Source organism: Carassius gibelio, chromosome B1, assembly GCF_023724105.1.
Source record: "Carassius gibelio isolate Cgi1373 ecotype wild population from Czech Republic chromosome B1, carGib1.2-hapl.c, whole genome shotgun sequence".
NCBI lineage: Eukaryota > Metazoa > Chordata > Actinopteri > Cypriniformes > Cyprinidae > Carassius > Carassius gibelio.
This window is the reverse complement of record NC_068396.1, coordinates 1,102,345-1,129,227: the sequence shown is the minus strand read 5'-3', so window position 1 is coordinate 1,129,227 and position 26,883 is coordinate 1,102,345. Positions and strand designations below refer to the sequence as shown.

Here is a 26,883-nt window from a genome sequence, read left to right as displayed (position 1 = left end):
AATTACGGTGTGTATATATATTTTTAATGACGGAAATCATAGTATTACATCTCTTTTTGTCGATCCAAAGGCGTGTGTTTTGTTTGCATGTAAGAGTTTTGCCCTCCCTCCATGTTTAGTTTGGTCTATTCCATTGAGTATCTTGAAACACGCCCCCTTTCATGTCGTCTATGTTCACTTAAAACATAGCCGACTATGTTTACGAGAATACTTGCAGTGACAATTATTTTGAGATAATTTTGTGTGCATGTGTTCATTCAGAAGTTACGCAAAATATTAATTAATTCTGTGTACACGCATTGTCTGAAATGATGCTCTCAGTGTGTGCTTTGAACGAGTGCGATCTGTTAACTGAATGCAAAGTGTGAGTTCTAGCCTAGGAGAATGTTTGTGTCGTGATGATGAGCATGTATCACTCACTAGGAGTCGCTAAATGATCAAAACAGTGGCAAATGCGTTATGATGTGGTGGGCTGCTGTGGGCCAGAAAGTCCAGGGCCACTTTTTGGTCCCAGTCCGCTCTTGACTACATCCATTTCTCATGGCCATGACTTCTTATGTTTTTCTAGTGGCCACGAGTTTAATGCTTAAACAAACCTGCATGACCATAGCAACCTGGAATTATCAGAGATGGGTTCATTAATATTTAATTTTGAATTTAGAAAATATTATATAATTTATTATAGAAAATATTTTATTATTAAATTATTCTATTATTATATTAACCATATGCTTTGGCTATTGGACTTTATTACATGTGATAAGTGCATAATATAAGAAAAAAATTGTATCCACCCCTAAAGTTTTGTCGATTAACTGATTGTCTTTTCCCCGTAATATTTGTATATTATAATTGTTATTATTATTAGACTATTTTTATTGGTTATATTTTATATTCGTTTATATAGTTTTTTTTTTTATTTACAAACGAATACTTTTGTAAATAATGGCCAACTGTAAATTCTCGACATGCAAATCAAGCTTTCATTATGCTGACTGCAATTTTTGCTGGAATGCATTTAAAATTTTGTATATATTTCATTTGATTTTGGCTAATTAATAGACCATAATTATTATTACAATAGTGTTTCGTTGTGGAATTAATCATTCACATAGTTTAATTTGTAAATTAAAACACAACATGCTCATTTATCATCACATGACGTCAAAACTTTATTGGCATAATTGTCAGATAAATCTTAAATGAGCCTGTTGTGTTTTCATTGACATATGTAACTACGTTTTGTGCCAGGGCTAAGCAAGTTTCTGAGCACCGCTCTAGCGCCACACGGGCACATAATAAAATCCCATAGCCAAGGCATATGGTTATTATAATAATTTAATAATAAAATATTTTCTATAATAAATAATATGACATTTTCTTAATTTAAATTTTTTTTTTTTAATGAATCCATCTCTGATAATCCCGGGTTGCTATGGTCACACAGGTTTGTTTATGCATTAAACTCATGGCCACTAGAAAAACAATCTCGTTCCCTCAACATAAGAAGTTATGGCCACGGGAAATGGACATCATTCCATCAACATAGCATCTCAAGGCCATGACATAATGATGTCGTCACCTCGACAAAATAATCTTGTGGCCGCGACATTATATGACGTTCCCACAAATTAATATCTCATGACCATAACATATTATCACATTCCCATGAGTTATTATGTTGTGGCCACGACAAAACTAAGTGAACTGACCATGTCCTCTCCTCTCCCAGGCATCATACATAAGGAATATTTGCAAATGAAAATTAAAATGTTTGAAAATAACTTTATCCTGGCTGCACTAATCATGTATTGAGAGATAACAAGTAAGTCAGGAAACAGCACCTACTTTTAGATTATTGCAGATCAGTTTTGTTCCCTGTACCAACTTCAGCCAACTGAACAAGTCACTAACTATCATAATGAACTGGGAGTGAATTTTTAGACAATAATTATTCACGTTTATATATATATATATAAACGTGAATAATTATTGTCTAAAAATTCACTCCCAGTTCATTATGATAGTTAGTGACTTGTTCAGTTGTGACTTGTTCTCAATACAATCATGTATTGAGAGATAACAAGTAAGTCAGGAAACAGCACCTACTTTTAGATTATTGCAGATCAGTTTTGTTCCCTGTACCAACTTCAGCCAACTGAACAAGTCACTAACTATCATAATTTATATATATATATATATATATATATATATATATATATATATATATATATAAACGTGAATAATTATTGTCTAAAAATTCACTCCCAGTTCATTATATATATATATATATATATATATATATATATATATATATATATATATATATATATATATATATATATATATATATAATATACAATATAAACACACATATACATACATATATATATATATATATATATATATATATATATATATATATATATATATATATATATATATATATATATATATGTGTGTATATGTGTGTATGTGTGTGTGTGTGTGTGTGTGTGTGTGTGTGTGTTAATTTAATAACATTTTGCATAAATGTCTGAAAATTCTAAATCCTCACAATTATTGTGTATACATGTGATATATATTTTTGCCCTGTGTTCCGCACAGAGACAATACAAGGCAATGCAATTAGAGTAGGCCTGTTCCAAATTATAGAAAATATGAATGTTCACAGTGGGCCATGTGTGTGCATGTATAATAGGCAACACTTCATTTGGATGCTGAAGTTTTTTTCAGCTTTGTCAGTGTGTACCAATATTCACAGAGATCATGAACAGTCATTTATGATTATAATTTGGCCAGGAGGTCTGAATGTGTTATTCTTCCTCATTTAATTCATAAGTGTAGATAAATACTATATAATAGATAAATACTAGATAATGTATCACTGGGTGGATGAGCCGCAGTCTTCAGTAATACCTTGTGACTTTACACACTTACGCACGATTTAACACTATGGTTTGCTATAAAAATCATATAACATTGCATGTCCACATTAGCCCTTCTAAGAATAGAAGGCCTTACTTACATTAGCTACTATTTAACCAATGACAGAAACACAAGACTCTTGTGAGCCCTTCCTCTGATGTCATGGCTCCAGGCACTGGGCTTTGACTGAGCCTTTTGACCCCCCCCCCCCCCAACCCCCCTCCCCCCAAACACACACACACCTTTTTTTTGCCACTTCCATACTCAATTATTCATTGCTTAAAAAAAAGGGCAGAAAGTAGAATACTGAGCAATTCATAGGTCCAAGCCTTTCTAAGATCACAGGGAAACCCCTGCTTAAGCTCCCTTGAAGTACTGAACACAGGGGATGGAAGGGACTTTTGGTTTTGGGATATGATATCTACCCCTTGATCAATAGTGCATTTCTGTTGTGTCCACTGGGAGTTACTGGATCAATGTAGTTCCCAGACCAGTTGTCCTTTGTGAATAAGATGTTTTAGAAAAGTTAGTTGCATATTAGGTAGGAAGAAGCAAATGTTATAAATGTTATACTGAAATATTTTGATCAATATTTTAATCATAAGAAGAAGAAGAAGAAGAAGAAGAAGAAGAAGAAGAAGAAGAAGAAGAAGAAAGAAGCAAATATAACAAAGTATATTAATAATAATACAAAAACAATACAAAAAAAAGGTAGTGTGCCATGCATGGTTCATGATCATTGTATTTACTTGTTTTACTCTGTACCCACTGTAGTATATTTCTTAGAGCTTAATGATCCCATGACTATAATAAGTGATGATTCTTTATTTATTGGCTTAATCTTCAGCATTTAGCACAAGACTGGGGGATGTTAACATAATAACTGCATAATTTACTGCATTTTTATGCTTACAACATTGGCATGGTGAATATGTGTCCATCTTTTACTTACTTTTAAGCTCAAGCCTCCAGCATTATTATTGGGTCGCAGTAAGTGACATCAGCAACAATGAGATAAATAAAGCCATCACAAATCACAGTAGATACATTTGCAGCATTTGCTGACTGCCCCATGGATAGATGAGACCTGTGACTTAATAATTATTAAGTAATTGTCTTTAACCTCACATATTGTGTTCAGCCACCTTATGTAAAGCAGGGGTGCCCAATCCTGCTCCTGGCGATCGACTGTCCTGCAAAGGTTGGATACCCCTGATGTAAAGGAATCAGGGATGTGTAATGATGTGGGTGATGATGGTTCTAATGAAATTTCATTTCAGTATGGCAAATCTGAAGAGTTCATTGATAGAAGCAACATTAAGCTAATTGGGATATGAGTGCATTGGTGTAAAATAGTTTATGGCAGGTTTGTTGCCTAACTAATGCAAGGGAGTTGGCTAAAGACCTGAGGCTGATTTGTGGGCAGATATACTAATTTTTATTAGAAGCATTAGTTCTCTTCGGTCCAAATGTCTCTGGAACTAGATGGGTGTTTGCATAGCCCCTCTTACACTTGCCCTCCAAAATTACTGTCTGTGACCTGTATCATGTTTCTAACCAACTCCATTTGGTAAACATTACAGTCCAGTGTCTTCTCTTGCTTTATCCTCTGATTGAAATATGTAAATAAAAAAATAAAATAGTATAATAATGATAAACTCAAAAGTGATACTTGACCATGTCACATTTGTTTGAAAATTGCAGTGCTGAATAGTGGTAGTCGAAACAGTCAAAGGTAATTCTTGCTGAACTTGCAAATTGGCAAGGTTTGGGCTGCACTGATAATTTATTATAAGATAACGTTAAAACAGGTGTCACGGCCAGCTCGTTCTCGACCATAACATAAAATAGGAGCACTTTTTCAGATCGATTGACTTGCAATATTCTTTATTCAAGTATCAAAATAATACAATATCAAAATATTATAACAATATCTAGGGTTTAAATAACAATCCAAATGGTGAGGACAGGTTGATAGGCTACAACAAAACAAAAGTTCGAGCCAATGACTTCTCCTGAGGACTGCCTATCCCCTGGAGGAAGTGAAATGGAGAGGATCAGTCTCAACTTTATCCACTCCACAATTAGAGGAGATTATTCAACAGGGGTGTGCAATCCTCCACACACTCCCAAGTCAACCCGCCACCAGCAGGCAAGAAAAGGAAACACAGGGTCGTAACACAAGTCAGTTGGTAAAGCAGCAGTAATAATCCATTCAAATATAATGTGGTGATGTTATTCATATTAGATAAACATAGTGTAAGTAACTATCAGATAGTTTGTGACATGGAAATCAAGTTTCTGAAAAAAAAAATGAAAGTGATACATCTGTCATACAGTGTTTCGTTGCTGCGGTGTGTCGTGACAAGCCTTAAAAAAAAAAAGTTAGCTAGAATATTTTAAACTCACCATTGAGAGGGTTAAGTGTAAATAGTAAGTAAATAATAAAACATAATAACAGAATTATACATAAAATCTAAATAAATCAAACCAAGTAAACAAACAAATATGCAAAAATAAGTCGTCATTGATGGTCAAACAAACAAATAAACAAAAAACCTTATTCCATTAGACATTGATTCAGGTCTGTAATGTGACTCACACTGTCTACTCTCACGGCACGACAAGATACAATAGTATCAATTATAATCAACGATGCTGTCTACGCTGATTAAATTTAGTTGATATAAGTTAATTCATAAAGAAAATCGATTTATAACAATTTTTGACAACATCCTCATTTTACAGCATTTTTACAAAAGTGCCGAAAATTTTTAACAGTACTGTAGCTTTGCAGGTAGGTTTCTTGAAGCATCTTGGAGACATTGCTACTGCTCTTCTGGATTTAGTTTGACATACTGTGTACAGCCTTGATGCATCATCTGTAGATACAAAGGTGTATTCGGTTTAAAGTGGAGCTGCATAGACCAAACAGTGTGTGACATCAAAGTATTGCAAAAGCAATTTGTAAGCATGCAGAGCTCCCTGCTCTCTATACCTCTTGTTGTACTTTGATGTCACGCCACTGGAAATTCAGTTGACAACATTCCCTTAAAGAGCCAGTAAGATGAAAATTCTAAGCTTCCTATCACTGTTTATAAGTCCTGTACATTAGGTTTAAATCCATCCAAGGTTAAAAAAACATTGTCATTTTGTTAAAATATCATTTTAAAATTACCTCAATTCTCAGAGATGCCCACACGGTTCGCGCGAAGCTGTTCAAAAGATTCAGTTTCCTTAAACCCCACCTTTCGGTAGCATACTGTGTTCTGATTGGTCAACTAACAGTTTTGATTGGTTGTTCCGCACACACCTCCACTGTAAACAATGTGTTAGCATCTGTTTGGGGTGAATTATGTCTTATTCCTCTCACCGCGAAGCAAACAGTAAAATAAAAAATTTGAACAGTCCCGCTGCTTTTTCTCCTGTGTGGGTGTATTCAAGCTGCGCGCTTCAGTTTGAATCTGAATAGCGCGTTCAGCACGGGGGCGTGGTCAAATTAGATATAACGAAGGGAGACATGAAAAACAGACATCGCGTTGTTTTCATATGGATTACTTTATCACAGAATATCTGTTTTCGGCAGCACTTGTTTCGTTTTAAAGTAGACATGTCAAGCTTTCTATAGATATCTCTCTCATGTCTCTTCGTTGAGTATTTACAGAGTTACACTTCATTTTAATGACGTGTTTGTAAATGAAGATCAGCGCAGACAGGCTGCAGACAGCACACATACTGATAAGACGCTCGGGAGAAAACAGACACATAACTTCATAATCATACTTCGCGTTGTGATTCGGAGATGCTCATTGTTCTAAATAAAGTTGGTAATGAACCCTCTTTTATGGCCAAATGCTTTGAAAATACTTTGAAATACTCACCGAGATTAGAAAAGCAGTCATCAGTGAAATGTTGTGAACACAACAAAAGGGATTTGTTGTACTGCTCTGGTATTGTGGTAAAAATGAATTTTACCCATAGGTTCTTCTGATTTTCATTCTTTGGCAGTGAAAATAAAACAAACTTGCCTTTACAATTTAAAACACACCTTGTCCTCGACGTGATGCTATCACACCAACCAGAGCGTCTGTGTGGGGGGGTGGGGCAGGTCAGAGTTCCGTTTCTCCCAAGACGGTAGGCGGAGATTATTATGCAAAGTGTTCCTAGTGACGTACATAGAGATGGGCAAAAGATTTGAAATCTATAACAACTCGTTTCAGCGATTCAGAGTCGACTCCTTACTATAGAAGCCAATAACTTTATAAATCGTGTACTTTTTGGTTTAATTACTTTGCACATTGTTTACACTGATGGACAGCTACATCATACACTGTAATACAGGTAATTTTTTATTTCCCATCTGTGTGGCTCTTTAAGGTGGGGCCCTGGGTGACCACCGGTTGGACAGGCCAGCACTGGTTGTTGAAAGGGAAAATAACTTCCTTGTTTATTACCCTGTATCTGTCTCTTTCAATATAAGAGTCTTTACTGCTGATTCACTCATCAAAACAGTCTCTTGTTTCCATCTAATGGTATAACAATGCATCTAAACACAGACTGCATCTCAAAAGAAAATGCTATTATTAAATACTACTATTATTTAAATAAAATATTATTTATTGAATAATAATTAATAAACAACAACACCCATAATGAAAGCTGCTAAGGCGGCACTCTGATACAGCATTAAAGTTATATTAAAATATTAAGTTATAATTAAGTTGGTTTTGGAACAAATAATAGATAAATGAAACCAAAATGTGACCATTAGATTTACCAAAAACAAATTATAGCTCATGTTTAACCACTATAGAGACACCAAAGCCAGGAGTAAATTTCAGAAGATCTGAATGAGTTAAGGTTGTTCACAGCATGCTCAAGACCACTGAATGGCTGCTGGTGCGCTGGGGCACTGGAGATTACATCTCTGAAAACGTCAAAATAAATTTTAGAATAGGCATTATCTTTATTAACAAACTGCATATCTAAAGTCTAAACAATTACATCAAGTGATGCAGGGCAATAACTCACCATATGATGTGGGATATTGAATGCAGAAATTTCAACAGTTTGAATGTCATAATCTATGCATTTACAAAGATGGTACATCCTTCTCATGGGAAATATTTAATACTTTATTCAATAATTAATAGAGATATAGCACACATCATACAGAAATATTTTGATGCGTCCATTTCCTAGTGCATTTGCTCATCTGCAATACATCTCTAAATCGCAAATGTTTCTTGTCACATGTTAAATAGACATTTAGGACATATCTAAGATTTTCAGACTGTATGTAAATATATTTATATATACACACAGTACAGAACAAATGTTTGGACACACATTCTCATTCAAAGAGAGTTTTCTTTATTTTCATGACTATGAAAATTGTAGATTCACTCTGAAGGCATCAAAACTATGAATTAACACATGTGGAATTATATACATTAAAAAGTGTGAAACAGCTGATAATATGTCATTCTAGGTTGTTCAAAGTAGGCACCTTTTGCTTTGATTACTGCTATGCACACTCTTGGCATTCTCTTGATGAGCTTTAAGAGGTGGTCACCTGAAATGGTCTTCCAACAGTCTTGAAGGAGTTCCCAGAGATGCTTAGCACTTGTTGGCCCTTTTGCCTTCACTCTGCGTTCCAGCTCACCCCAAACCATCTCGATTGGGTTCAGGTCCGGTGACTGTGGAGGCCAGGTCATCTGACGCAGCACCCCATCACTCTCCTTATTGGTCAAATAGCCCTTACACAGCCTGGAATTGTGTTTGGGGTCATTGTCCTGTTGAAAAATAAATGGTCCAAATAAACGCAAACTGGATGGAATAGCATGCCACTGCAAGATGCTGTGGTGGCCATGCTGATTCAGTATGCCTTCAATTTTGAATAAATCCCCAACAGTGTCACCAACAAAGCACCCCCATACCATCACACCTCCTCCTCCATGCTTCACGGTGGGAACCAGGCATGTAGAGTCCATCCGTTCACCTTTTCGGTGTTGCACAAAGACATGGTGGTTGGAACCAAAGATCTCAAATTTGGACTCATCAGACCAAAGCACAGATTTCCACTGGTCTAATATCCATTCATTGTGTTCTTTAACCCAAACAAGTCTCTTCTGCTTGTTGCCTTTCTTTAGCAGTGGTTTCTTAGTAGATATTCTACCATGAAGGCCTGATTCACACGGTCTCCCCTTAACAGTTGTTCTAGAGATGTGTCTGCTGCTAGAACTCTGTGTGCCATTGACCTGGACTCTAATCTGAGCTGCTGTTAACCTGCAATTTCTGAGGCTGGTGCCTTGGAGGAACTTATCCTCCGCAGAAGAGGTGACTCTTGGTGAGCCAGTTTCTTTGTAGCGCTTGATGGTTTTTGTGTCTGCACTTGGGGACACTTTCAAAGTTTTCCCAATTTTTCGGACTGACTGACCTTCATTTCTTAAAGTAATGATGGCCACTCGTTTTCCTGTATTTAGCTGCTTTTTTCTTGCCATAATACAAATTCTAACAGTCTATTCAGTGGGACTATCAGCTGTTTATCCACCTGACTTCTGCACAACACAACTGATGGTTCAACCCCATTTATAAGGCAAGAAATCACACTTATTAAACCTGACAGGGCACACCTGTGAAGTGAAAACCATTTCAGGTGACTGCCTCTTGAAGGTCATCAAGAGAATGCCAAGAGTGTGCAAAGCAGTAATCAAAGCAAAATGTGGCTACTTTGAAGAGCCTACAATATTACATATTTTCAGTTGTTTCACACTTTTTTGTTATGTATATAATTCCACCTTTGTTAATTCATAGTTTTGATGCTTTCAGTGTGACACTGCAATTTTCATAGTCATGAAAATAAAGTAAACTCTTTGTATGAGAAGGTGGGTCCAAACTTTTGGTCTGTATATATATATAAATAACAGATGGAGATAATTGCTTTAACATTCCACATTATTATTTTTTTAAAGCAATTTTATTACTATTTAAAAATAGCTTTTTGCCCTTTTACTTACATCCAGTTGAAATACAGGAGTTCAAACCACTGTGCCATATAAACATAATATTGTTGAGGCTGAAATTTAAAGTATTGCCTCCAGGCTAAACTCATACTCAAACAGAGAATGAAAGTGTCAAATGTTTTTCATGTATATTTAACAACAAATACCCCAGTGACTATTGGTGTGCTGTCGCTGAAGAATTTATCTTGCTTAAATATCTGAGGTTATGCTGTTGTGAAACCATTCTGTATTCCCACCTCTCGTTCTCTCTTACTATTGTTTATTTTCTTCTTTACTCTCACACTCTCTTTAAACATTTATTCACTGTCTGTGCCTTAAAGGCCCTTTGTGCTTTGTGCTGTTGATTTTTACAGCTCTTAAAATCCAGAGTAAACATTTATCATTCATAGAACCTAGCAGGCTAGTGCAGACAAAGGCTTGCCTTGTGTCATCTTGTATTGTCATCAGAACAGCCATTGCTCCCTTGATGTTGCCTTGTTCTGTGCCAAGAGTAAACTAGATCATATATGAGAAGAGCAAAATAATTTTCTATCCCCTTAAGAAGAATGGCACACTTTTGTCATCAAAACATCCCACATCCCATGGTTTTGGCTTTGCAAAATGAATGAGTGAATCACAATAATAACATTAAACAAACAAAAAAACATATATTTATTTATTTATTTATCTATCTTTTCTCTGATATGACCTCTAGGATGCTGCAGGCAAGGTTCTGGACAGATGGACTATAATGTCCCGGGAAGAGGAGATCATCACCCTTCAACAGTTTCTGCGCTTTGGTGAAACCAAGTCTATTGTGGAATTGATGGCCATCCAGGAAAAGGAGGGTCAGGCAGTCACAGTGCCCTCATCAAAGACTGACTCTGGAATCAGGACTTTTATTGAAAGCAACAATCGCACACACAGTCCTGGCCTTCTGTCGCACCTAGAAAACAACAGCCCCTCTAGCATTCACCATTTTGAGAACATCCCAAACAGTCTGGCCTTCTTGCTGCCCTTCCAGTACATCAACCCAGTGTCAGCCCCCATGTTAGGGCTGCCACCAAATGGACTGACCATTGAGCAATCAGGTCTCAGAATGCAAGAGCCAAATCTGCCAAATAAGAGCGAGCCAGTGGAGACCAGTGAATCTGAAGTGTCCCTCTCACCATTTCGTAATGCTCAGAGCCCCAGTCGAGGAACATTGGGGACTTTATCTAATACCATTGAACCTAAGATAGAACCCAACAGAGCTTCAACCATCTCTCCAACACCATCTTTGCAGCAGTCCCAGCAACCGCAAACACCAACACACCAATCACAGGGGCAGCAACAACAGCAATCAAGCACTCTGAACAACCACCAGATCCATCACCACTTTGAAAAGATTGAACAATCGAAAACCATTACACACTCTTCTTTCTCTTCCAAAATGCATCGCATGCGTCGTATGGGTGCTACCTCACGTAAGGGTCGTGTCTGCTGTAACTCCTGTGGCAAGACTTTCTATGATAAGGGTACTCTAAAGATCCACTACAATGCTGTGCATCTGAAGATTAAGCACCGATGTACTATCGAAGGTTGCAATATGGTCTTTAGTTCATTAAGGAGTCGTAACCGACATAGCGCTAATCCCAATCCTCGTCTACATATGCCAATGCTAAGGAACAACCGGGACAAGGACCTCATTCGCTCTAGTTCTGGGACAGCAACACCTGTCATATCAAGTGCCAAAAGTGGCTTCAATCTAACTAGCCCTGGGCGACCACCACTAAGCTTTGCCACCCCTCCTCTTGACCCCATGATACAGTCACCCCTGCAGAGCCCTCTGGTTTTCCCTTCCCTGAAGTCTGTGCAGCCAGTGCAACCTGTGCCACCTTTTTATCGCACACTGCTCTCTCCTGCTGACCTAGTTAGTCCCCCAGTCTCTTTGCCCACCAGTCCAATTTTACCTACCACAACCAACAGCACATCTTTGACAGACCAGCAACAGATGTTAACTGCTAGCTCCCATAACATGCATGTATCAGAAACATCAACATTTTCTCATTGCCTACTCACAACTCCCAGTACCCAAGATTCTGTGACTGTCGACCCTATGCCTAAAAAAAAGCCTCGCAAATCCAGTATGCCAGTAAAGATAGAGAAAGAAATAACAGATGTGGCAAATGATTATGATGACAAAGATGATGATGATGATGATGATGATGAAGATAGTTGTCATCACCACCACCATCAGCCATCCAGCATCCATAACAATGTCAATAGCAACTGCAACAACAACAGCAGCAGCAGCAGCAGTAGTCATCACTGTGAGGGTAATGGACATCAGTCTCCATCACATGATGAAATGAGTCCCAGTCTAGCTCTTAGAGGCATGCTCCATCCTGACCAAGAAGAGTGCAGTAGGAGTCATGGCAGCAGAAGTCATGGCGACCTATGCTATATTGACAGCTTTACCTCCGAGGACCAAGATCATGAGCGTGATTTTGAAAATGAGTCGGAGACATCTGAATCCAAGATGCTCTACCGTGATGAGCTGATGGACATTGATGTACATCAGTCTGCCCAAGAGAAAAACCTTGTCAAGGAACACCAGGGAGCAGAAGAAGGACACCTACAGAAAGATTTGGAGAAACAAAGCCATTTCCCACCCTCCAAACACCAGCCTGTTGTCAAAATCAAAGAGGAGATCAATGATCCTACTTATGACATGTTCTGCATGGGTCAGTATAGCCTTTACAATGGGGGTATGACTGCTGCCGCTGCTGCCAGCATGGCTGTCTTACATGAAAGTTTCATCTCCTCTATGAGCTATGGATCAAGCCCACCAAAATTCTCTTCTCAGTCCCCTGACGATGATCTTTGTTCTAGTCCTGATCCAAAGATTTGCTTTGTCTGCAAAAAGAGCTTTAAAAGTTCATACAGTGTCAAACTGCACTACAAGAATGTGCACCTAAAAGAGATGCATATGTGTACAGTAGCTGGATGCAACGCTGCTTTCCCCTCCCGACGGAGCAGAGATAGGTGAGACAAATAACCTCTTTTTCCTCTATCAAAATCAAAAGATGTAAAAATGATTATTGTTGAACTTATACACACCATTTAGATGTGAATATACAATAAGGAAACAAAATTAGTTTGATTCACTATATTACAATATACTATAAGATGGAGCAGAGATAGGTGAGACAAATAACCTTTTTTTTCCTCTATCAAAATCAAACTGATGTAAATATTATTGTTGAACTTATAGCAGGCCATTTAGACGTGAATATACAATAATTAAAATTTGATTAGTTCACTGTATTACATTATACTATACTATACTATACTATACTATACTGTATTGTATTGTACTGTAATATACTATATTATACTATACTATTTTTTTTACTAGTGCATTGCTTCAAAATATGTCAATTTAAAAGTAGTTCTTTCATGACCTCAATCTTTATTTGTTTATTTTTTATCTATTTAAACATTTCATCAATTTGTGATATATCCTGTCTGAGGAACCTATTCAATCTTCAATCTTCATTGCTATTTGAAAGGGAAAGAAAAAATATGTTTTAATGAGAAGAATTCAGAGGCTTATTTAATTATTTAATGTGTTGTTTACCTATACTTGCTCACTTGTCACACACAGGTAAACTAGCTTGAAGCATGTCAAACCACTGCATTCATTAGTGCATAAGGAGGTGTAGATTTAACTCACTGCTAGTTAACACTACCATATTTACCATAAACATTCACAGAATACATTTAAGCTAGAGTGAAAGCAACAAACGTATCTTTACTCAAATGTAGAATCTCCATTGATAATTGTGGACTATTGACCTAAAGTGTATCATTACATTAGTATAATTTAGTAGCCATCTTACAAACTTACATACTGTAGGTCACTGCATGCAGTTCACCTCAAATTCAAAATTAAAAGGCTTAATAGACATGCAAAATCAAATGTAGCATCAGAGCAATGCATGTCAGAAAGAGAGGGGAAACAGAGAGAGAGAGAGAGAGATGAGAAGAAACCTCATCTATCTCATTCACTCTTTTTTTTTTTATAAAAATGTATTAAATGTATTACAATTTAGGACAAATTATAAAAGTCATGTTCATTTACATGTGTGTGTGTCTGTGTGTACTGTGGGCTGCATGCAGTTATTCCACTTTGTTCCACTTGATGTTGTCTGAATTTTGTTTGTGTGTGTATTTAATTAATAGCCTTTTAAGAATTCCGTGGTTGTATTAAAATTAACTCAAAAAGGTATACGCATGCCCACATACAACAGATTTTGTGTATGCTGGTATTGCAGTTTTGAACTAGATTTTTAAATATTTTCTAATGAAAATGTGAGTCATGCTTGCCCATGCAAAACTTGTCATGAAAAATGGTAGTGTGGGTGGTTGCCAGTTGCTTAGGTGTTATGAGGTGTTGTTTTTTTCTTCTCATTGTTCTGATATTCTGAGTGGTTGCAAGACATTGAAATTATAGGTGGTAACTTTTGTCAGGTTAAAATTGATAATTATATGAACCACTTATATGAAAATATCTTTATATATATATATATATATATATATATATATATATATATATATATATATATATATATATATATATATATATATATATATATATTAGAGGTGGGCATAGATTTTTTTTTTTTAATCTAGATTAATCTCACTGTGATCTTGTAATTAATCTAGATTCATCTAGATTCATCTAAATTAAAATGGCTCATTCGAATTCTGCCGAAGGCATTCAGAATATATGTTACCCAAATAAAATTGACAAACAGTAAGTCTTTGAGAGGGGGTTTATCAAGCTAGGTGGTGCATTATAAAAGGGGCTCATCTCATGTTTCCAAAATGCATCACAAAGTGCTTGAAAAAGATGTAAACTAATTCCACGTTGCACAAGGTGCAAACAACCTTACACCAGTTTCACACCAATGTATAAGTTTTTTTTTCAAGTTTGTAGGTGTCAAGGTACAGAAACCAAATAATTAAATGTAAAATAGCACTGGATAGTCTTCAATGTAAAAATGATGCAGTCATACAAAGTAATGCAGTCAAGAGCAGCGAGTGATTTTCATTTTCATTTTCTTGGATTAACATTACAGCAGCCAGTAGCTAAATTAGGCGCGGTCCCTTTAAGAGACGATGAACGCATCCAATATAATACACATCCCATTTTTTTCCTCAACTGTTTACTTTCACTAAAGAAATAACTGACAGTTTTCGAGCATAATTTCCAAGGTGGATATTTTGACATATTTTGTATGTATTTGTCGGCACAAGAGCAAAAATAATCAAATTTGATGTTTTAAGTGTTTTGAGACGCCTTTTTTCTGCGTGAGCCCTGAACACCAGAACACCGCGAGTACTGAATTGGGCTCTTTCACATCTTCTTGTTTGTTCAAACTGTGATTTGTATTTGTTCGTCCATGTGCAGGAGGAGGGACTTCGAGGAGAACTTCGCAGAAGAGAGCTCGGTTCAGTATCGCTGTCCGTGATACGCGGCTCTCTCTCTCGTGCACACCAAACACACACTAGCGCTACTCTGTTCAGCTTTTCCGTGTCTATGTTTGGATGCTTTAATGTTTAAATCGACAAGCGGTAAGGCGTAAAAACATGTGAAAAAGATAAGCTTTCGTGACGATGCGCAATAGTGGCCCCTCAACTGTCCTTGAGCATCTTTTTAGGCTGGCCTCAGCCAGTCGGTTATATAAAATATCAAGGTGAAAGTCATCAGCTTGCTTAATATAGACCCAGCTCCCAACCCAACTTTGAGAATAGATTAACGGCGATATTTTTTTTATCGCCCGATAAGAGTCTCGCGTTAACGCACGTTAACTGCGATAAAGGCCCACCACTAATATATATATATATATATATATATATATATATATATATATATATATATATATATATATATATATATATATACTAGGGGTGGCACGGTTCAACTTTTTCACGATTCGTTTTTTTTTTTTTTTTTACGGTTTTAGAGTCACGGTTTTCTATACAGTTCGGTATGTGCTTATGGAAAAACTATACTTTCTAATAAAAAAAAAGAAGAAGAATATTCTATCCAACTACAAGCAACAGCACATATAATACAATAGAGTAAAGATACAAACAATAAACAGTGATTTTCAGGTTTTCTTTTTTTTTTTGGCAGGTCTAGCATAAGTTTTTAGGTACATAAATGTAATAAATGAATCAAATGTAAAACAGCATTGCATTCTGGACTATATAAATTAAAGATTATTCTTTATTAAAGTTATAAAAGCTTTTTAATCAAGAGCAGTGAGTGATATCTTTGTTGTTGCTGTTCGATTAATATAAAGACTGTCACTTTAAGAGAATGCACTGATACTGTGGCCTGCGTTCTGCCAGCTATGTCTGCTGTAGGATACTTACCAAGATGGGCATTTTGACAATAATTTTTTTGCGCGCCTCGGTTGAGCGCTTGCACAATTCTTATGACTGCACGCGGGAGCTCTGGCTCTTAAATGTTTAAACTGACAAAGCTTAAATGAGTTTAGTCAGAGACAGTTTATAAGAGACATGCCACTGCCTCAATCCTCAATACAACTATATAAGGAAAACCCATAACGGCAAAGATGGCGGTTGTGTGCACAAATCCCGCCCCTCCGACTGGAGAGCCAATCGTCTGCTTTTAATAGTCAAGCCGGGAAACATTTAAGCCTATCATCTGGTTCCACTGACGTATGCGCACAGTTGAGGAACCCTTGCGAATGCGTAGTAAAGGTATAACCTGTGGGGGAAAAGGCGTTTTAAACCTTATTTTGGGGCAAAGTCATCAACATTTTTCAGCGATTTTTATCATATTTCACTGCTGTGTCTATACATACACTTTATGTCCCGGTGACCAGTGAAAGTGCAGTTCTGACTCTCTGCCCATTCATTTAGACAGGAGCTGGTCTTGTTATTCTGAAATAGCTGCCCGGAGGCATTGCCAAGATGGCGGCCGAGTTGCACGACTTGCCTGAAAGGACTTTGGTTTAGTTTAAATACATATTAAAGTGTGCTGTTCAGGTCTCATCTGTGCGCGCGTGCTTTCAGCACCTGGATGATGACAGAATAAATGACTGCTCATATTCATTCACATTGATTAAGAGTGATGGTTTTGTCCAGGTTTTTTTTTTTCTCATCACTATTGTTGTAATGTCTGGGAATCCAGAATGTGCATCCATCAACAGAAACATATATTAACTGCTATTTATAGCAAACCATATTACAGATACTTTGGATTTAAGTTAAGGAAATTAACTTTTTTGTCCACCGACCACCGTCCACTGTGGCTGGTGGATTTCAAAATCTACCAGCCACTCAATGTTTTTACCAGCCACTTTCTTGTTTTTAACCGACAATGTGTAACTGCATGTGATGCTCAAAAATGCTGCATTTCTAGGCAGCTTACTAGGTTTTGAAACAGCCGACTCTTGCTGAAGTAGCTCATTCTCTCAACTCCGTAGCCCAACCGGATGATACACTGCACTGTTTTCGTACGCATTACATTTACATTTACATTTAATCATTTAGCAGACGCTTTTATCCAAAGCGACTTACAAATGAGAACAATAGAAGCAGTCAGGTCAACAAGAGAACAACAACAGTATACAAGTGCCATGACAAGTCTCAGATAGTCTAGTATAGAACGCATAGCCAGGTATTATTATTTTTTTTTAATATTAAATGAAAAATACAAGAAAAGGAAAAGTGCTGGTGTTAGTAGGTTAAGTGCAGGCGAAAAAGATGAGATGAGTCTTTAGATGTTTCTTGAAAATGAGTAAAGACTAATTTTCTTTAGAGATTGGGAGGTCATTCCACCAGCTGGGCACAGTCCAGGAAAAGGTCCGTGAGAGTGATTTTGAATTTCTTTGGGATGGCACCACAAGAAGTTGTTCACTTGCAGAGCGCAAACTTCTGGAGGGCACATAGGATTTAACCAGTGAGTTTAGGTAAGTTGGTGCCGTGCCAGTGGTCATCTTGTAGGCAAGCATCAGTACCTTGAATTCGATGTGAGCGGCTACTGGTAGCCAGTGTAACCTGATGAGGAGAGGAGTAACATGAGCTTGTTTTGGCTCATTGAAGACAACACTCGCTGCTGCATTCTGGATCATTTGCAGAGGCTTGACAGCAGGAAGGCCCGCCAGGAGAGCATTACAATAGTCCAGTCTGGAGAGAACAAGAGCTTGGACAAGAAGTTGGGTTGCTTGCTCTGACAGGACGGGTCTAATCTTCCTAATGTTGTATAAGGCAAACCTGCAGGACCGGGTCGTTGTAGCAATGTGGTCAGTGAAGCTTAATTGATGATCCATCACAACTCCTAGGTTTCTGGCTGTCCTCGAAGGAGTTATGGTTGACGAGCCCAGCTGTATAGAGAAGTTGTGATGAATCAATGGGTTAGCTGGAATCACCAGGAGTTCAGTCTTTGTAAGGTTAAGCTGAAGGTGATGGTCATTCATTCAGCTAGAAATGTCACTCAGACAGGCTGAAATGTGAGCAGCTACCGTCGGGTCATCTGGATGGAATGAGAAGTAGAGTTGGGTGTCATCAGCATAGCAGTGATTAGAAAAGCCATGCTTCTGAATGACAGATCCTAAAGATGTCATGTAGATGGAGAAGAAAAGTGGTCCAAGTACTGAGCCTTGAGGAACCCCAGTAGCAAGGTGGTGTGACTTTGAAACATCACCCCTCCAAGACACACTGAAGGATCTGTCAGAGAGGTAGGACTTAACCCACAGGAGAGAAGTTCCAGAGATGCCCATCTTTATGAGGGTGGACAGGAGAATCTGGTGATTAACAGTGTCAAAAGCAGCAGACAGGTCCAGTAAGATGAGTACCGAGGATTTTGAAGCTGCTCTTGCTAGTCGCAGGGCTTCAGTAACCGAGAGCAGAGGAGTCTCAGTTGAGTGGCCACTTTTAAAGCCAGATTGGTTGCTGTCCAGGAGGTTGTTCTGTACAAGGAACATAGAAAGCTGGTTGAACACAGCTCGCTCAAGTGTCTTTGCAATGAATGGAAGAAGGGATACCGGTCTGTAGTTTTCAAGAAGTGCTAAATTTAGAGTTGGTTTCTTGAGTAGTGGGCTTACCCGAGCCTGCTTGAATGCTAAGTGAAATGTTCCAGAGAGAAGAGAGGAGTTGATAATGTGAGTAAGCGAAGGTATGACTGAAGAAGAGATCGCTTGAAGGAGGTGAGTGGGGATAGGATCAAGTGGACAAGTAGTAGGATGACTGGACAGGAGAATTTTGGAGACGTCCATCTCTGAGAGTGGGGAGAAGGAGGATAAAGAGTGTGCGTCGGCCATTGTGAAGTTGTCCTCAGTCTGCGGCTTGGAGAATTGGTCACTAATGGTTCTTGTCTTATTTGTTAAGAAAGCTGCAAAGTCGCCCGCTGTAAGAGTCGATGGAGGAGGTGGAGGCGGCGGATTAAGAAGAGAAGAGAAAGTCTTGAAGAGTGTCCGAGCATCACAGCAGCTGTTCATTTTGTTGTGGTAGTAGGATGTTTTAGCTGTGAAGACATTTGCAGAGAAGGAAGAGAGGAGAGATTGATACACACTGAGGTCCGTAGAGTTTTTTGATTTCTGCCATTTTCTCTCTGCAGCCCTGAGTTTAGAGCGATGTTCACGGAGAACCTCGGACAGCCAGGGGGCAGATGGGGCAGTGCGGGCCAGTCTAGACAACAGTGGGCAAAAGTTGTCCAAGCAAGATGTTAAAGTGGAGCAAAGAGTGTCCGTAGCACTGTTCGTGTCCAGAGCAGAAAACTGAGAGAGTGGTGGAAGAGAGGATGAAACCGCAGCAGATAGGTGAGATGGAGAGAGTGAGCGTAGGTTCCGTCAAAAGGTGACCTGTGTTGGAGTGTGTGCAACTTCAGGAGTAAGTGCTAGGTTAGCAGTAATGAGGAAGTGGTAAGAGGTGTGCAGTGGAGCAACTGAAGAGGTGTCCACAGAGCAACAGCGCGTGTAGATGAGGTCCATTAATAATGTTGTATTTAATTCCAAAGGAAAGGATTCACCAGTTTTTTTATTAATTTTTTTTTTTTTGTTCCGTGGTTAAGGGAACACGTGGTGAAAAGTCCCCTGTTCAACACTGTATCACTGAAATAAATCTCGGCTCACAAACTTTTACACCATCGACAAAATGAACGCAGAGCGTTTTTAATACATCGTTTTTTTACGTGTCTCATCACTCCAGAGCTGTCAAACATGTGTAGTAATACAATGTTGTTTCTGCATAACAACTTACAACCCTCGACGCCTACGGACACTTTGGCAATTGAATCGCCATTGGCTAGTTATTATTTTAGTTTACTCGCCAGTCAGTCAAGCTTTATAATAGTCTAGCATCATTTAAGAAAAGAACTTTAGTAATTCAAAGTAAACTTGATAACTTGATATGTTTGAATGATTATTAGTCGTTTTAACTGAACATTTTAATTGGACTGGTGGTGGTGCTTTTTTGGTCATTCAATGTTTCTGTAAAAAAAAAACATAAAAAATATAAATATATAAATAAAAAAATATATATAAATAAATATAAATATATATATACAGTGGGGATCGAAAGTTTGGGCACCCCTTGCAGAATCTGTGAAAATATGAAACATTTTCACAAAATAAGAGAGATCATACTAAATGCATGTTATTTTTTAGTTAGTACTGTCCTGAGTAAGATATTGTACATAAAATATTTTAACATTTATTCCACAAGACAAAAAAAAATGCTGAAATTATTAAAATAACCCCACTCAAAAGTTTGGGAACCCTTGGTTCTTAGTACTGTGTTCTGTTATCTGATGATCCTCGACTGTCTTTCTGTTTTGTGATGGTTGTGCATGAGTCCCTTGTTTGTTCTGAACAGTTAAACTGAGCAGTGTTCTTCAGAAAAATCTTTAAGGTCCTGCAGATTCTTCAGTTTTCCAGTATCTTTGCATATTTGAACCCTTTCCAGCAGTGACTTTATGATTTTGAGATACACCTTATCACACTGAGGACATTTGAGGGACTCAAACACAACTATTTAAAAAGATTCAAACATTCACTGATGCTCCAGAAGGAAACAAGATGCATTAAGAGCTGGGGGGTGAAAACTTTTGGAATTTGAAGATCAAGGTAAATTGTACTTAATTTGTGTACCGGGAAGCATACATGTATCTTCTGTTGCTTACGAAGGGCAGAACTAAATGGAAAAAAATTATATTTCAACAAAATAAGACAAATTTGGCCATCTTCATTGTGTTCAAAAGTTTTTACCCCCCAGCTCTTAATGAATCTTGTTTATATATATATATATATATATATATATATATATATATATATATATATATATATATATATATATATATATACTGATATTTACTGAACTGATTTGCTGAAATCAAAACAGGGATGATAATAGGTTAGCGCCAGCCAATGAGATTGCCATTCGTGCATTGACTCCACCCACTACCGGAAAACCCAGCTGTTCTTTAAAGCTGAAGTCTTCCATAGGAACGCCGTTATTTTGACAGGAAAATAAAACAAATACCATTGTTTAAATGTAGCATGTTAATCCCATCTCTCTATCTATGTGAGTGTGAGAGAACGCGACGGCCATTTGTGCGCCGTGGTACATTATACAGGTGCGTTGCGGATCCATTGAGAAAAAAAAAAAAACTCAGATCGTCTGACGGAGAGTCAGAGTGTTCACGAGTGAAAATATCTTTGCTAAACTTAGCCTCCAACTAACACACTGGCGAGTAAAATCAGAGAATTTATTAGCCATTGGCTAATATTAGCCATCATTAAGTAGCCAGAAGGAAGATTTAGTCGCATATGCGAGTGATTTACTCGCAATGTAGAGGGTTGACTTAATAGCCACAGAGCTAACTTCTGAAAAAGTACTTGAATAATCTAAAATGTTGCAAAATGCTGGAGGAAAAATGAACTTACCGGGGTTTGACAGAGACGTGACAGTATGCGGAAACTTGTGCGCGATAACAAATTCAACTCTTCACGCGAGCTTGTATATCATGAGCACGTGCTATAAAACGTACTGTAAATAACCAACAAATATATAACTCCGCCAACGGCTCTAACTTCAGCTGCAAACACTGTACTGGGTACAACGCTGAAGTTTTGAGCCCGGTTTACACCGCCTTTCTCCACGGAGCTGCGTCATATGATATTACACAGATGATATTGCGTGTTTTACACACAACAGGGATGGAAATTAACTTTTTTTTTTGTCCACCGGCCGGGTGAAACAGTATGCTATTTTATTTTAGTGTGTGTGTGTGTGTGTACTCAGGTTGGAACCTGTTCCCAGCCCTGTTTGTTTGTTAGTGGTTACAGTGTAAACATCATTGGGGACCACTGCACACCTCAGACCACTTCCTCATTACTGCTAACCTAGCACTTACTCCCGAAGCGGCACACACTCCAACGCAGGTCACCTTTCGACGGAACCTACGCTCACTCTCTCCATCTCACCTATTTTCTGTTGTTTCATCCTCTGTTTCTGCACTTTCTCAGTTTTCAGCTCTGGACATGAACAGCGCTACGGACACTCTTTGCTCCACTTTAACATCTTGCTTGGACAACTTTTGCTCACTGTTGTCTAGACCAGCACGCACCGCCCCATCTGCCCCCTGGCTGTCTGAGGTTCTCCATGAACATCACTCTAAACTCAGAGAGGAAATAGCAGAAATCAAGAAACTTCCTTCTCTGCACGTCTTCACGGCTAAAACATATTAATACCATAACAAAATTAACAGCTGTTGTGACACTCTGACACTCTTCAGGACTTTCTCTTCTCTTTTTAATTCGCCTCCACCACTTCCTCCATCGACTCTTACAGCGGACGACTTTGCCGTTTTCTTCACAAATAAGACAAGAACCATTAGTGACCAATTCTCCACACCGCAGACTGAGGACAACTTCACAATGACCGATGCACACTCTTTCTCCTGCTTCTCCCCACTCTCAGAGATGGACGTTTCCAAACTTCTCCTGTCCAATCATCCTACAACTTGTCCACTTGATCCGATCCCCACTCACCTGCTTCAAGTGATCTCTTCCTCAGTCATACCTTCGCTTACGTTATCAACTCCTCTCTTCACTCTGGAACATTTCCCTCAGCATTCAAGCAGGCTCGGGTAAGCCCACTGCTCAAGAAACCATCTCTAAACCCAGTGCTTCTTGAAAACTACAGACTGGTATCCCTTCTTCCATTCATTGCAAAGACTTCCATTCATTGCAGAGACTTGAGTGAGCTGTGTTTCAACCAGCTTTCTATGTTCCTTGTACAGAACAACCTCCTGGACAGCAAACAGTCTGGCTTCAAAAGTGGCCACACAACTGAGACTGCTCTGCTCTTGGTTACTGAAGCCCTGCGACTAGCAAGAGCAGCTTCAAAATCCTCAGTACTCATCTTATTGGACCTGTCTGCTGTGTTTGACGCTGTTAATCACCAGATTCTCCTGTCCACCCTCTGAAAGATAGGCATCACTGGAACCGCAATCCTGTGGGTCAAATCCTACCTCCCTGACAGATCCTTAAGTGTGTCTTGGAGGGGTGATGTTTCTAAGTCACAACACTTTGCTATTGGGGTTCCTCAAGGCTCAGTACTTGGACCATTTCTCTTCTCCATCTACATGACGTCATTAGGATCTGTCATTCAGAAGCATGGCTTTTTTTATCACTGCTACGCTGATGACACCCAACTCTACTTCTTATTCCAACCAGATGACCCAATGGTAGCTGCTCGCATTTCAGCCTGTCTGAGTGACATTTCTAGCTGGATGAATAATCATCACCTTCAGCTTAACCTTACGAAGACAGAACTCCTGGTTATTCCAGCTAACCCATTTCTTCATCCTAACTTCTCTATACAGCTGGGTTCGTCAACCATTACTCCTTCGAGGACAGCCAGAAACCTAGGTGTTGTGATGGATCAACAGTTAAGCTTCACAGACCACATTGCTACAACGACCTGGTCCTACAGATTTGCCTAATACAACATTAGGAAGATTAGACCCTTCCTGTCAGAGCAAGCCACCCAGATTCTTGTCCAAGCTCTTGTTCTCTCCAGACTGGACTATTGTAATGCTCTCCTGGCGGGCCTTCCTGCATGTACTGTCAAGCCTCTGCGATTGATCTAGAATGCAGCAGCGAGGGTTGAAATCACTCTCACTGACATTTTCCTGGACTGTGCCCAGCTGGTGGAATGACCTCCCAATCTCAATTCGTACAGCTGGGGTTTTCCTCATTTTCAAGAAACATCTAAAGACTCATCTTTTTTGCCAGCACTTAACCTACTAATACTAGCACTTTTCCTTCTTTTCTTGTCTTTTCATTTAAAAAAATAAATAAAAAAATAAACCCTGGGTATGCGTTCTGTACTAGACTAACTGAAACTTGTCATGGCACTTGTATACTTTTGTTTTTCTCTTGTTGACCTGACTGCTTCTATTGTTCTCATTTGTAAGTCACTTTGGATAAAAGCATCTGCTAAATTATTAAATGTAAATGTAAGAAGAACGGCACCTGCCCCTACCTGGCTGGCATCTTCTTGCAGCTGGAAGGGCTCCTCCAGCATAGGAGCAGCCAGGACAGGTGCAGAACTCAGGAGAGACTTGGTGTTTTAAAATGCATGTTGGCAGTCTGCAGTCCAATTAAATTTAACCAAACTATTCAACAGGTTAGTTAGTGGGGCAACGACAGATGAAAAATTACAGCAAAAATTTCGCTTTCACTTGCCGAACATTCCCCTGTCCGACCACCTTTCCCAGATACACCACTGTAGCCTGCAAGTTCACAGTGAGGTTTGCAACCGCAAACCGCTCAAATGATGAACATATACGGGTAAGGTGGACTGTCCAGTTGTCTGAATAACAGACCACATCATCAATATACACAGCAATATACACCCAGGGGGGCGTTGCACAACCCAATAGCTATTCTCGTATAAGAGTAGAGTCCCGATGGAATAATAAAGGCAGAGATCTCTTGTGCCCTGGTAATAACCTTTTAAAAAGTCACAATTTGCTCACATAACGAGCCGCACCAACTTGATCCACACAATATTCTATCATAGGCAGTGGATACGAGTCTGGTTTTGTTACACAATTTACTTTTCTGTAATCCGTGCAAAATCTGAACGTATGATCAGGTTTTTTAACTAACAAGCAGGGCGAAGCCCAGCTATAATACAACTGTACTGCAAGACCATTTTCCAGAAGATATTGGACACGATCATCCAGACTTTTACACTTATCAGGACCAGTATGGTAAAACCTTTGACGGATTGGCTTTGCATCCCCGACTTCTATGTCATGTTCGATTAAAGTTGTGCAGGTTGGAGTATCTGAAAACAGACAAGAAAATGAACAAAGAAAGAAAGAAAGAAAGAAAGAAAGCTCAACTGGGATGGCTTTAAAATCCCAAATAGCAAATGCTAATGAGTTTCTAATGAGTAATGTGGCTTCTAATTCCAGTGTTCAGAGAACAGACTTCTCTACACCGACTTTTAAATGAAGACTTGACATCCTAGAGTAGGAAGTTAATTTGGTAAATTGCATCCTGTTCTGGTATCTCAAACAGTCCATCTTTAAACCATCTCCCCTTTTAAATGAATAAACATTGACTAGAGGTTGCAATAATAATAATAATAATTAATTAATTAATTTAATTACAGCAGGAAATAGTCTCACTCCTTATTACGTTGTTAATTAAAAATATTATTTCCTAAAGTAAATAGGGAACCTTTTCCCTCCTCTGTTATTCATTCATTCTTTCTTATTGTCCTCACTGTTGCAAATGACCTGCTATAGTACGACTGTACTGCAAGACAGAGCAAAGAAGAGCTTCTGCTTTACGGTCATAATTTCACTTCATTTTTCTTTGGGCATCAGTCAAATTTTCAGTTGCCATTTTACATGCTAAAAGTAACCTGCGGCGGAAACCATACACATAACTGGACAAACTTTTGGGTGGTTCAGATGAATCCAGATCACTTGACAACACCGACAATGGGGTAATACAGGTAATTTTTGATTTCCCATCTGTGTGGCTCTTTAACTGCCATTTGACAGACATGACAAGTTTGAACAAACTGTGCAACGTCCCTCTTCATCCGTGACCAGTAGCAATTTTTTAACAATTGATTTTATGTTTTTCTTACCCCAAAATGACCCGCTGTTTCCCCATGAGCTGTTTTTAGGGTCACTTCACGAAACTTTTCAGGCATCACCACCTGCAAAATCTGATCTCTCACATCAGTTCCCACCATGGGTGACCACCTTCTTAGCAACAAACCATCCTTCACAAAACAGCGATCTAAAATTTCATCTGCAGTCAAGTCAAAATATTTCTGTAAGCTCTGATCAACCTTTTGAGCCTCAGCAATGTCAGATCAAGACAAGGGTACTGGTAACTGCGGAATAAATCCCATGCAGACGTGTGCTTAGATACATCAGACGAGTTGGCACCCACAATCAAATCAATTCCCTCTATATAGGTAAAGGACGCACCACAATGGTTACTTATCCTCTCACAAAGTCAAAAAACAACAGAATTTTGTGCAGCGGCACTGGAAATGACTGGAGACCAATTCCCTGTATTAACACACAACTTTGGGTATCAGAATCAGAAGAAAAAGGCAAGACATATTGACAAACAAAACTTTCTGATGCACCCACATCATGCAGAATGTTCACTAGAACGCGTTGTGCGTCTCTAACCAATGCCACAAAACCCTCCGTGCATAATCTGTTGTACTAGATACAGGAAATTCAAGCTCATCACATTGTACATCTCAAACCTTTATCAATTGACACTGTACATGATCCAATTTCTTTACTGGAATTATCTTAGCTTTACTCCCTGAGTGCACAGCAGGAACAAATGAGGCGCAGAGGCCAACTTTTCCTCCAATA

At 38.5% G+C, this 26,883-nt stretch overlaps 1 protein-coding gene across 1 annotated transcript in view; it reads left to right on the top strand.

Annotated features, from left to right (window-relative positions):
* The window catches only part of LOC127948497 (zinc finger protein basonuclin-2-like), a 184,215-nt gene that overhangs the window by 110,049 nt on the left and 47,283 nt on the right, over positions 1 to 26,883 (top strand). The window contains exon 4 of the mRNA XM_052544957.1: positions 10,648 to 12,959. Within this exon, the coding sequence (XP_052400917.1) occupies positions 10,648 to 12,959 (2,312 nt within the window). The remainder of the gene's footprint in view (positions 1 to 10,647; positions 12,960 to 26,883) is intronic.